Source organism: Purpureocillium lilacinum (genome assembly GCF_023168085.1).
Source record: "Purpureocillium lilacinum CBS 284.36 DNA, scaffold_3, whole genome shotgun sequence".
NCBI lineage: Eukaryota > Fungi > Ascomycota > Sordariomycetes > Hypocreales > Ophiocordycipitaceae > Purpureocillium > Purpureocillium lilacinum.
The window spans coordinates 4108009-4121501 of NW_027072113.1; the positions used below are offsets into that span (position 1 = coordinate 4108009).

Below are 13493 nucleotides of genomic sequence, written 5' to 3' on the forward strand. Positions count from 1 at the left end.
GACAGATTTACGCAACAGGCCTGCATGTTTCTCTGTGTCCGGCAACTGCCAGTGCCCCCAAGTCTCGGGCGACCCAGGCGGCAGCTAGCTAACCATTACTGCTAGCCCCTCCCGGCCGTTCATCATCTCGCGAGGGAGTCGGGCCACGCTGCCCCGTGCCTGGTGCTATGCCTCTACCGCTCGTAGTGTCCTTTTCGCGCGCGGTTGCCCTAACTAAAGGTACACGCTGCAGGGAGCTGGGTCATCGACACACGCACGCGAAGGCTTGCTGCTGTCGTGCCATGCCCGGGGGCCTGGCGAAACACGGCAGCAGTGCAGCACGCTCCCCGAGCCATCCTCTCTCGCATTGCGACCGCTGCTGGACGCCATCGCATCGCGGGCTGGTCCCTGCGCGACGCGCCGCGGCGGCCGCGCAGCCGACAGGCCATTGCCATTGCCATTGCCATTGCCATGGCATCCGGGCGTGACATGACATGGCATGGCCTGACACGACATGCCGGGCCATGCACGCACAGTGCATGACCCAGATGAGATGACGGGATGGCCTCGGCGCTCCGAGTCGTCGGTAGCAAACCAGGAGCCCCCGAGTCGACTTGGAGCCCGATTCATTCTCCAAGTGCTCACACGGGCGGCCACGAACGCTGCCCGTCTTTGACACCTCACTGGCCGCTGGGCCACTGGCGCCTCCAGCTCCCCCCGACAGATGCCTTCCCGGGCCTGTGCTTCTCGCACCCCCGGCCGCTGCGGCCCCGCCCCATCTTCCCACCACACCCCCCCTGGCTGGCTGGCTGAGCGCCCCCGTGGTCGGGTCGGGTGCGGGTACTTGGGGAGGACAGCAGCCACCTCAGCGCCTACAGGTACCTACCTACCTCCTCCCCCGTGGCCGCCCCAAGGCACACCCGTGCCGGCCAGCTGGAGCGGCGCCGGAAACCTTGCCCTGTGTTGCCTGTCCCCGAGAGAAGAAGGCGATCCTGCAGGCGTGGGCCACTTGGGATCGCTAGCGGGCGCCCCTTCTGGCAAACGCTAGCCGGTCCGCTGGGAAAAGGCGGCGCCGCAACACCTCACCCCCAAGGCACCCCTACGCACCGCCCGTTTCCTGGGCCTAGCGCCCGTGTATGCCCTCATTACTGGCTGCCCGCCCGCCGCCCCGACACCCCGGCCCAGCCCTTCTGTCTCGCTTCTCCTCTCCTTCCCACTGTGCCGTGCAGTGCAAGTGTGTGCCCGTCCGTCTTCTCGGACGGCTGAGGTGCATTTCGTTCATGCACTCACTCTTTCTTTCATCATCATCATCGTCACCATCACCACCCGCCCAGCACAGCAGCCTTGAACGAGGGGTATCGGAGCAGTGTTGCGAATTGCACCCATCGACAGAGCTGTCCACGACGACGCCCTATCACGGCTTCCGCACATCGTCGAGACTTGACTAATGAGCCGTCAACTCGGGGCCCGCTGTCGGTGCTGACACGGAAGACGGGAGAGGTTGAGATCGAGGTCGAGGGCGAGGGCGACTCAACAGCCGGCCGCGCCCTCGATGCGAGCCTCACCATGGATGTCCCAGACTCATGGCTCTACGAGCCCCCCATGTCGGAGCCACCAGCACCGCAACCCGCGATGTCGTCGTCGGCACCGAAGCCCGCCGTCGTAGATGAGGTGCCCCCACCGCCTTTGACAGCGTCCGAGTTGGAATGCGCTCCGTCGAGGCCCATGACCCCGACGCCTCTCCGGGTACGCCGTCGACGAAACCACATCCGGCACCAGCATCCTTACCGCAACGACGGCTCCGCTCCCGTGATGGCCTCTCAGCAGCCCATGGAGTCGCTCGCCCGGAAATTGAGCCAGCAAACCTTGATAACCCGCCGAGATCAGGGCCAGGATTCGTCAGAGTGTAAACCCGCGGCACCCACGGCAACGCCCCTCACGGACAGCATGCAAGGCCTTGAGCCGGGGGACACGGACACGGCCATGGATATCGATCCCGTGGAGGCCGACCTTTTTGAGCCTCTTCAGTTGCCGGTGCCTCGCAGCGTCGAGATGATGAGGCGGCGACGGATGCTATCGCGCCGCCAAATGTCATCCGCCAGACGTGGAGGGGATCTTGCTACTAAACCGACTGAGCCTCTTCCTGAGCCTATTCAACCTTTGGAATTCTCATCACGCCCAACGGTGGATCTCGCCATGAAGCCGATTGAGCCTGACTCACTTCCCTCAACTCGGACCAATGCAGATAAAGCCATCGAGGCTCTCGACCCCAATGAGGCTCTCAAACCCATCGGCGCCCTTGATTCCATCGAGGCTCTCAAGGCCGTCGGCACTCTTAATCCCATCGAGGCTTTCGACCCTATCGAGCCTCTTCTTCCACAACGCAAGACAGCGCATTCTCGTCTCCCCCGGGCGGAGGATTTGGGGCATCTTCTTCCTCGCAGCAGCATAAATGTTGCCGACTCGATAGAAGCTATTGAACCCGCTGTCCCATCACGGAAGCCCATCAGGTCCCTCGAGGCACTCGTCATGCGCCCACTGCCAGGCACCTGGCGAGACTATCCACCGATCGAAATCGACCCGAAACACGGCGCCACGCTACCTGATCTCGAAGCTGACGAAGGTTTTTGTGACGGCGCGGATGAGTTGTCGTGGCTGAACGAGGGAGGTTCGTCGCTCGCGGGACCGTCAAGGCTGGTCCAAAATAATGGTGTACTGCGCTTCAAGAGATCGTCCGAAGCGGCTATGCAATGCACTGTCGTCGTGCAGAAGTCGGCGCGGATGCGGAGGAGACGGCAGAGGAAGCATGAGGCGAGATCACGAGCTTCGTCAACGATTCCCACATCGATCATCGATGGCCCCGATTTGCCTTTACCATATCCCACCGAAGAGGGTCCGGCCTCCCCAATGGACAACGGCAGCGCAGAGCGTCATCTGGCTTACGACCGCGTTCATTAACATTTATTGCCACAACTATGTACAGCATGAGGGGTAATGAGAGCCCAACCATCGACCCTTGCTCGGCCTTGCCGCATGACTAGGCGTCTTTTTCTTTGTTCGGCATGGGGACTTGGATACGAGATTACTATACCCGGCGTTTGGTGTTTTGCGTGGATCTGGCATCCCTTGTCGTTGGCGTCGACCCTCCACGGCCGGTCCGGACTCGAGCTGGGCGAGACTCGTGCCAGAAGGGTACTCTGGCCAGAGCCGGCCGGAGACCGGGAGAAAGCGGCTCGTGGCCTTGCGGTCGTTCTGGTCTTTTCGTACGACGGAGACTCGGAATCGGGGTGGCCGCACGGCACAGACTGGACTGGGCGTGGTTGTCCTTCCAGTTGCGGCCTCGGGCGCACGGGACGGGGATTTGTCAGGACGGAGAGGGGAAGGGGGACTAGCCAATGTGAAGGTTCACGATGTGCCCGGCCAAGGGAGGGCATTGTTTGTTGTATGTGCGTGTACATTTAGCCACGGGACTGGTGGAGGGTGGACTTTTGCGGAACACAATGGCCAGAAAGAAGCCTTTATCCCCATCGCGGTATCCGAAAGGGAGCTCCACTCTGCCTTGTCGGCATTTCCAGAAGCAGCCGGGTTTGGACTAACCCGTGGCGTCCGATTGACATGATCCCCGTCGCGATGGTGCCATTTGCCCTTGTTTGCCTTGCCGCCCGTTGCTTCGGCCTTCGCAGTGCCTGCTCCTCCCCTTGCCCTTAGGTGGTCGCGCCGTGGGGCGCTGTGGAGGGTCGCGCCGGCGGCTGGAGCCCACGGGACCCTTTCAGGCGGCGACATTCCGCACCGTCTAGTTCACGCGATGAGTTGCGCTTCTTCACGCAGTGCAGGTTCCGTGGCGGACGGGCAAGAAGGACCGCCTGCCACAAGTCTACGTCCACGTGAAGGTCTCGTGTGCTGTCGTGGGGTCCGGTCGCCCCGTTCGTCTTCTGTCCCGTCATCGCGAGAGAGGGAGCGCCCGTCGCCGCAGCCCCCATGTGGCAGTGGGCATTGCGCGCGCGAAACAGTCAGTCGTGAGGAGCTCCTTTGTAGAAGCGGGCGGCAGTCGTACGAGGTTGGCTTGGCTTGGCCAGGGCCGTTGGGCCGGCTGGGCGCTCCAGGCTCGAGTCGATCGGCCTTTTTGGTCGTACGAAGAGGGGCGGCGGCGGCGGCGAGGGCGGCGTGGGCTTGATACATGGCGGTGGTCGTTCTCTTGCTCCTCGATCCCTCTCGTGGCTCACGGGGCGTTGAGAGTCATGAGGCGATGGATGCCATCGGCAAGAGGAGTCAGTCAGTCGAGAGGGTTACGGGAACATGGGGGCGGGGGCTCCATGGGGCTCCCAGGACCCTTTGATGGGGTTGCGCCATGCAGGTCGTGGCCCATGATGCTGATGGCGATGCGTCGTTTGTCCCTTTTGTGCGACCCGTCGTTGGTGTCCTCGTGCATGCGGTCAGGGGCCCCCCCATTGCGTGGCATCCGCTGCCGGCCCCCTTGCGTGAAGCCCTGACAGCTGCGCCCTGTAAGGTACGACGGCACGCCAAGCACGTACCTTCCCTACGTGACACTGAAGTAGCGGTTCCTTCCTTTGCAACCCGTATGTGAGGCAGGTACGATGCAAGTGTAGACAGTACCTGAGGCAGCTGCGTAGGCAAGGCCACAAGGCAACGAACGGTCGAGGCAGACCTCCACGTGTCGCACCGCGGTCCCTTGCGCTCACCTCACCCTCCACTGCTCGACTACTCGACTCAGCCGTCGCTTTACTCTGCGGCGCAGCGGCAGCCATCGTGATTGTGCCTTGCATCGGGTCCTCCTTCTGCGAGGTACCATCTACTCCATCTGTTCAACCACCAACACGGCTGGCCTCAACCGGTGAGCAGGCGCATCCCTCGATATCAACACAACACAGGCGCACCCACCTTCCCCCAAAACGAGGCAAGCAGTTCAGCTGGGTTGCGCCATCGACGCCAACGAGGTCGACGAGCCGGTCGCTGTCGTCGGCACGCGGCGACGCTCTGGCGCAACGCCAAGGCACAACGCGGCACACCTCCTCGACGGAGAATTCTAGCCGATTGGGGAGCCTGTCAATCGAGAAAGAGAGAGACAAAGCCGCCACGAGATGTGCCGCTGATCCAGGTCGCCAATCACGCGCCGACCGGGCTCGGGATATTAATGCATTAATGACAATGTTCCTGCGTCTGCCCTTTGTTCCCCGGCTCGTGGGGCATGGTTCTCCCGTTGACTTGGCAATCGGCATTCTTGGGCTGAAACATGTGGACCTTTGCAGGTTGAGGATTCAGGAACAGGAAACGCCTGCAGGCCGTCCCTGCCCACGCTACGCAGAGCTGCGTCTGCTGCGCCTGTGCATTGAGCGTCTCGAGGCCCGGGGCGCTGATGAGTGGTGTTGTTGGCCAAGACATTGACGAGCAGATGTGCGCTTGACAGCGGCGCCACGCCGAGTGCAGTTGGCGCTGGTGCTCCACGCTGTGAGGGAAGTACGGGGCACAGAGAGCTTCGCCCTGGGAGCGTTGACATTGGGTCACACAGCAGAGCTCGACTTCGTCACCTGCGATGCTTCGTTTGTCTGCAAAGGGCAGCACCATCCGCAACACAGAACCGTTGGGGTTGTGGCTGCTAACGCAGCCATGACCGGAGGGCACGGCGGCCGTTGGTGGATGGCAAAGCGCAAAGGTTTGTCCAAGCTCCTCTGTCAAAGGGATGGGACCACCCGCAGCGGGAAGTGGAGAGGCGGGTGCGCGCGGCGCTGGTTTGTCTGCCACCAACACAGCAGACTCACTTGCAGGACCTCATGTCGACTAACAGGCAGTTGGAGGCCCCGGGCAGCCCACGGAGCCGCAACCCACACGACGACGCATCGACATGTCGCCCGTTTCATGGCTATTTTTGCCGGGCTCTGTCGCTCGCCAGAGGCGCCTTCGCGCAGGGCAAGGCACGCCTCGGTGCATCACGGCGCAGCGCCGCACGGCACCTGGCCCGGCCCACTCGCCGCCCGTGGTTAAACTTATCGTGCCAGGGCGGGCTGGCGATGATGTGCGGCTTGACTAACACGGCGGTTGGGCTGTAAGGTTTGGCTCCAGTCCCCTTTCGCCTCCCGTCGGCCTCGGGCGGTCGCTTGTCGCAGGCTACTTTGTGCCTACTCACTTACTTACGCTTTCGCAAGGATACTAGGTACCCACTCCGACCTACACACCCTGAAGTGAAGCCCGCCATACTCCATCCGTAGGCCTCTTTGCCTTTGCCATCACGCACATGTTGCCTTCCGCCCCTCCCCCACGGCCGGCCTCCCCTTGGCCCTTCGCATCCGGGACGAGATGCTTAACGCTGCCGGCTTGTCTGATTGCGCGCGCTGGCCCCCGCAAGTGGGTCGGCCGGTGCTCTGGGCGCCGCCGAGGGTCGGTTGGGATAATAGCCAGAGACGGCAAAGGCTTGCCCGATGGAATGTGTGGGCATAGGTAACCCCGTGCATTCCTCCACCCCGTCCGCCGAATAACACACATTGTCCCAGCGGCCCATCCACCGGTTGCTGGTTGCCCGTTGCCCGTTGCCTGCTGCCCGTTGCTATGTACGGGTGTGGATGGGTACCTGTTCCCACGGCCCCAAGCCCTCAACTGCTGGTTATATGCCCGGCCCAAGGTTTTGTTGCATCCACATCTCGTCGACTATGACGGGGCCCTTTCCTCGCTCGCTGACCTTTTCCTTCGCCACCCTTTCTTAACCCATCTCTCCCATCCCGCCGCCTGCTTCTACGCCCTTCATCACTGAGCGCCGGCTGTCCTGTCCTGTCTGGCTGTGTCCCGTTGCGACTCTGCGTTGATCTACTCGCCCGTTCGCCTGCATGGTCTGAGGCTTCCCTGGCTCTCTCGACTTACACGGGCGCCTCGAGTGGGTGAACAACACCAGACCCAGGGCCAACCCCAATACCACGGGATGGCCTCCTGGACGATGCCCTACCGGGCGGACGCCGTCGAAAACAGCAGCAATAATAATAATAGGGATTCTGGCTTCTACTGGCAGGACTTGGAAGGGGCCGCCGACATGCAGAGCGACTTTTTCGGCCAGTTTGTCGACCTGGACCACGACGGCCCCGTCACCACAAGCGCCGGCGATGCCTTCCACGCCCATGCCATGACCGCGGCCTTGGCCGGCGGGCCCGAGTCCGTCTTCCTCACGGGGGAGGCCCATCTCCCTCACAACCACATGTCTGAGAGCACCGGCTCGTCAGGCGTATCGACCTCGGACGAGCTGGATTTCCTCTCCAACAGCTCTCACATGGGGCCGGCTGCCTCGTCTGTAAGCCATGAAATTGATCCCAAAGACCTCGCCATCGGCGCAGAGTCTCACCTATCCCAGCAATTCGAGTACCTCGGCCGCGGCTCCATGTCGGAGACGGATCTCACCCGACTCGAGAGCATCTCGCTCCACTCGCCGCAAAAGGGATCAGCCGTGTCGGATCCAGCATCGCCCACGCCGCCCAACACGGCGGCCCGCAAGCCCAAGAAGTTCGTCGAGGCGCTCTCGTCAACGATTCGCAAGGCGACCAACTTGCGAAAGACGAGAAAGCCGGCGCCCATCCAGAGGACTGGCTCGCCGGAGCCAGAAGAGCAGCCTCAACCTCTCAAGCCCCCAAAGCAACGACGCGGGCGGACGCGCACCGTCACGCACGGCAACACATCTCACTCGCCCCCAACCCAGCAGCAGCAGCACCAGAACGCGGCAAGCGCCCAGTTCATACACGGCTTCTGCGACGACCCATTCAGCGAAAACAACCCTCCTCCGCTGCCGGCGGCAGCCTCGATGCAGTACTATGGCCAGTCCGGCATCAACACGCCCATCGAGTCGCCGGGCGTCAAAAGCGAGCCTGGGCAATTCCCGGACCCCGCTGGCGTCCACGTCCCGTCGGGCTCTGCCTGGCAGCACCACCAACAACAAGTCATGACGCCAGACCAGTGGAATGGCGCCGGAGGCGAGTACATCACCACCGGGCAGGAGCCTGGCTGGTGGGACATGGGCATGATGTCGCAGGGCGCCCCGGTCAACGGAGACATGGCGAGCCATCACCGCAACACGAGCGTCAACCTCAACAGCCACGCACAACACATGGGGATGCCATACGAGTACGCGCCGATGGCTGACACTGGCGCCGCCGGTCTCATGATCCACATGCCGCAGCCTCGACCAGGGCAACCCACCGTCGTCACCGACCTGAGCGTCAACGGCCCGACGCATCTGCCCCCGCCGCCGGCCCCACCAAAGGCCCCGGCGACCGACCGGCCGCATCGGCCGCCCCGCGCCAAGTCGTCGGGGGCCAGGCACATGTCCTGCTCGCCAATGCGCAAGCAGCGCGCCCCCTCTGCGTCACCATCGCCCGGCCAGCCCTCCAACGTACCTCGCTCACGACACAGCTCGGGGGCCTCCATTTCCTCGTCGCGCAGCACCTCTGGCCGGTTACCAGGTAGCATGCCAGGCACGCCATGCAGCGTCCGCAAGCGCCGGTCCCGCGACGTTAGCGGCGGGTCGGTGAGCATCTCACTTGGTGGTGACGATCTTGGCGGTGGCGGCGGCGGCGGCGGCGTTGGCTTCGTCAACTTTACGCCCAACGATGGGTCACTCCTGATGACGGGCGTCGCGCCGAGCGGCAGCTCCAAGACCAAGGCCCGGCGCGAAAAGGAGGCCCAAGACCGGCGGAGGCGCCTCAGCGAAGCCGCACTCAAAGCCGTCGCTGCAGCCGGCGGTGACGTTGACAAGTTGCTAGAGCAAGGATTTGCCTTTTAATAGGAGTTGGGAGACCCTGGTGGAAAGGCGTTGGGGTGTTATCACGAGGTTGGCCCGCGGGAGGGGGTACTAGCCGGGGCGTTCCCGTCCCGAACTGTGAACTACTTACTATCTTGCCTCTTTTGTTTTCTTATGCCATTTCGATCCCTTCTCCTGCGGACCCGCAGCGTCTTTTTACTTACCTTTACTTACCTCTTTGTCGCGGGGGCGGAGACGATGAAGCCAGGGGGGCCGAGATGGATGAGCTTAGTGGTACACGACGTGGGGGTGAATCTCATACAGGAGGAGCTTAATATGTACGCATATTACACACAACAACACTATTTGAATACAGGCAAAAAAGGTTCTTTTGTCGCTCATGATACTGAACTCCCACTCGTGAATTGAGGCGGCTCGATAACGTCCGTACATGCAATCGTCCCGATGACATGGTGCAGCTGTCTGTCGATCTGGCCGCCACGCCGCAATGATTTGAGTCCCTCACAGCCCAGAGACGTCGTCCAGCTAGGGAACCGTAAGATGATGGGCATGTTCGTGGAGAATTGTATGTTATTTATACTCTCAGTAATCCTAGAGACTGGTAACATCACCGGCGTTTCGTCAAAAGACATGAATGAACATTCGATCCCTCTTCAGGATCCATTGCTCGGCTACACGCTCTCTCGAATCCCGACCGACGAAATGGATCAAAACACCTCGTCACCTCGTTTCTCTCCCCGGGAACATCCCAGTTGTCAAGTTTACCCGGCACTTGCTTTTCCATCACCGCGGTTCGAGTTTGAGCCTGCTCTCGACTACCCATCTCGTCTCTCTCGGCAACCGCCGCCCCGGGAGGGGGGACCCGTCGCAAGGACGCTGCTTGTCGAACGGACGGGCCGTCTCCCCGCTCCCCCTCCCCCCATGTAGGTCGAAGAGCGTAGGTACCGGCAATGTGCCTTCCGGACACACAGCTCGGTGAGTCAGGAACCTCGGTCACGTCGACGAACACGACTGTCGACCAGTCGATGTCCATCCAAGTTGGGGCCGGCCCTGTTTGCTAGCTCGATTCGCCGGATACCTCTTCAGGAACAGAGTCATGCCCTTCTCGCTCAGGAGCCACAGATGTAGCGTCCACAGGGGTAGCATCCTTAGAAGTCGAGTGGCCGTCCGCGCCGCGCAGAACGTTGTTCGTACCCGGCGCTTATGTGACGCTCGGCCAGATGTGAGGCTCTACCAGAAGTGACTTCGGATCCGGGACTGGACGCGTGAGCAGAGCGGCCGCCGACGCCGCCGCCGATGATGTCGCAGATCGCGCAGATCTCTGCTCTGCTGCTTTGTGATGCTTGAGGAAGGAGAGGAATTATTGCAGTATGTAGTTATCCCAGTTGGCAGGGTCTCCTGACGGCGAGCGAGGCGGCGCCCAAGGTGGGAGAACCTCAGGAAAGGAGCTATTTAGTCGTAAAAGGTGCTGTTGTAGTTGTTGCTGGCTGTTGGTAGGACAGATTTGTCTGCCCGCAGAGGATTCAAGATGAGCGAATTGAAACGCTTGATGCACGTCGCTGCAATTCGCTGCACTGCACGCGCGTATTTTTCTCCCGATTAGCAGGCCCGTTGGTAGGGCGGTCAGGGGCGGAGAGGATAGTCAGACGGTTGAATTGCGCTTCCTGAGAAGCAAGAGGCGGGGGGGGGAGGCCTTCCGTACAGTGGAAAGCACGAGGGGGGTCTTCGCGGCCATTGTCAGATGGGGATCGTCCTCTCCGGTGAACTGGAGCTTGCGGACCCCGCGAGGAACTGGATCGCAGGGTCTGTTGCAGCGGTGTGCGAGCTTGCTGCCTCTCGTTTGTGTATGTATGCGGCTTCCCGACAACGAACCTGCGCCGTTGTTCTGCTGCCCAGTGCCGAGGGCACGGGGCCCTGACGATGGCAACCGAGGAGCTGGCGCAGTCAGGGGACAAGCATATATGCCAAGCTACCAATCGGTCCCGTTCCAGCTGCGTTGTGGTCAATAATATCGCACAGTCTCCCGTCCCTGAGCGAGACTCGCCGTCTCAGGGAAGAGACGAGGCCCCCCCCCCTTCAGCGGCCTCGAGTCAGGGACAGCTCCTCGGCCTGATAGAAGTCACATCGTCGAGCCGCCGGTAGGACAACGCGTACAGCGCTTCGTTCATTGGCGTTGCACAGCGCAAGATGATGCTCCGCCCACCCTCACCTCCCAGCATGAGTCGTCAGTCTCGTAGCCGTGTCCTGGGGCGCCTGCCACCAATCACGCAGTAGCGGTCTGCGCCCGCGTTGCTGATCATGTTTGGCGGTCGATTTCTATTGCGAGAAATGCCGTCTTCTTCCAGCTAATAGGGGACGTATTGTCGAGAGCTGGAGTTGGGAGTGGCGGACAAAGAATGCTCTTTATCAGAGGAGCCGCCTACATTTCGTCTGTCCTTGTTGATCCTCTCGACTCGGCGACGCGCGCACAAGTCCCCTAGCCAAACGCCGAACCGATCCTCCATGTCCCGGAAGTGCGTATGAGATCGTTATTCGTGCGCTCCAGCTTCGGCGGCGTGCAAGTTCGCCGTTGCGATGCGTCACGTTTCCTCGCACCTTGAATACGACGCACTTGTATCAGCTCGTCTAATAATCGCTCTCCGTCTTCCGCATCGACCGGAAACATTTCTCATACTTCAATTTGAGGGCGACAGACGCGCGACGGACGAGCGTCTCAAGGAACGCATGGTCTGGCGTGTTCTCGAATCCAAGTGAATCTTGTGAGCGCTAGGGGGGCTTTTGCGGGCACTCGCGGCGAAGGATGATCGGTTCGTTTACCCTTTCTCTGTGCCTGGCCGCCTCTTTCTCTTCTTCCAGACCCGCCACGACGGGGATTTCTTGCGTTCCAACCGGCGCCACGCGCGATGTCTTGCGACGATGAAAACGCCTGACGGCGGTGCGTCCGGCCACCAATGGAACCAGACCCGGCCTTGCGGATATGTCAGATATGTACAGAGTCTGTGGCTTGTGGGTTTCATGGAGCTGTCGGCTTCGCAGATCGCCGGTGTCTTCGGAAACCGGGCGTTGGAGGTGTTTGGAGAAAAGGTGTTTGGAAAACTAAATAGCTTGCGCAGTCGCCGCCAGACAAACAAAGGAGAGCGTCGTATAAGAGAATGATACACATTTGGTTCAGGAGGCGCTGCCTCGCCGTCTCCATACGGCTTGTGTGTGGCATTTCGGGTCCGAGAACACTCACAGAGTGTATGTTGAGATGTGTTGTAGCAGCCGCAAACGCGGGTCCGACCAGCCCAGAGTTTCCGGATACACAGCTCGGTGCTAGGGAGCGTGCTTGGCAGTGAGCACCATGTCGGAGTGCTTCTGGTCTGATACAGTCATAGAAGATATCACTCGGCTAACAATCCACCCGCCCGACGCAGAGTCGTAGGGGCTCGTTTTCCCGCTCCCGGTCATCATCGGGATGCCGCCGCTTTGTGATGGCAAATTCGACCTCGCCAGGTTTGGAGGCTTCGTATGGCTCTTTCGGCGCATCGAACAACTGCCCGTCGAGCTGGAGGTCTGGGCCGCCTTGCCTTGCCAAATGCTTGAGCCGCCTTGAGAACGACTGACAGGGCCCATGGACCAGAACATCTGCGTCCACTCGATCTGGCGGCGCAATGACGTGACAGTCTCCTGCCTCTTTCGACTCTCGCATTCCAGGGCCTTAGAATCGACAAAATGTCATGGCGTAGTCCACCTCGGAGTTGTTAGTCCTTGCCGGGATGGGATGAGACGTATGCATCGTCCGTCAAGTGCGACAGATTGTTGAATGGGACCGCCCGAGTGCCACGACCCTCATCTCCTGGAGCCTGTCTGTTTACTAAGGCGAGACTTGAGCCGCTCGCAGTCCATGACCGAGGCCTTTGGCCGTTTGCCGTCGTCCAATCAAGTCACCCTTGTGTGCGAACGCCGGGCTCTGTGCAGGCCAGGCGGAACCAGGGAGAGTTTGTGGTGACCGCGCCGCCGTCAGGGCATCGCCTCGTTGGTGCCCGAATGGCACAGCGGAGGGATTCGCTCTCTGCGTCTCAACTTACGGACGCTGAGACTCGGCTATTTCGATACAACAGCCTTGGTGCTAAGGACGAGCCCGCCATCATGGCACAAGTCATTCCGGTCATCGAGGGTCACGTAGGTCTCGAAGATGGACTTGTTGCCACCCGGGAAACTGTGTCCACCATACAGTCGGGCGGCCGCGCTGTATGGAAGGCACGATCATTTTGGCCAGTTCGCCGGTGGATTGGACAGCATCAGAAATCAGAGTCTCGCCGTAATACCGGTCAGGTTGACACACTGTGAGCGTGCCGTCGGGGAGGTGTTCAAAATTGTTGAAAAGGGTTTTCCCTGGTGGTATACACTCCATTTTCGAGACCTAAATCGCCCTCGATAATGGGGATGACTTGTGCCATAACGGCGGGCTCGTTCTTAGCACGAAAGCTGTTGGATCGCAACACCCCTGCCTCAAGCTGTCGAATCCGCGAGCGAACTGGCCAAAACGTTCGTGCCTTCCACACAGCCCGACCCCCCCACTGCAGTATGGTAAAGTATTGATAGACCTGCCTACGGACGAGCCGTTGAGGTTTTGACATTTCCATCCGCTGGAAGTCTTCGCTGTAAGGATTGGACCGTAGTTGTTCATGATGCAGGCCATGTCTTGCCACTGCTCCTGGTCCGGACGGCCGGACCAGCTGTCGACTTGCAGCCGGGCGGCATGCGTAGATGCGATTGT

At 61.0% G+C, this 13493-nt stretch overlaps 2 protein-coding genes across 2 annotated transcripts; both read left to right on the forward strand.

The window, feature by feature from the left end:
* Positions 1 to 1545: 1545 nt before the first annotated feature.
* On the forward strand, positions 1546 to 2937 carry PLICBS_004814 (uncharacterized protein; the record flags this gene model as incomplete). Its single annotated transcript, XM_018325806.2, has 1 exon — positions 1546 to 2937. One exon carries the CDS (start codon positions 1546 to 1548, stop codon positions 2935 to 2937), a length of 1392 nt encoding a protein of 463 aa, XP_018175558.2.
* Positions 2938 to 6907: 3970 nt separating this feature from the next.
* PLICBS_004815 (uncharacterized protein) lies at positions 6908 to 8752 on the forward strand (the record flags this gene model as incomplete). The annotated part of the gene is made up of 1 exon (XM_018325804.2): positions 6908 to 8752. One exon carries the CDS (start codon positions 6908 to 6910, stop codon positions 8750 to 8752), a length of 1845 nt encoding a protein of 614 aa, XP_018175556.2.
* Positions 8753 to 13493: the final 4741 nt, after the last annotated feature.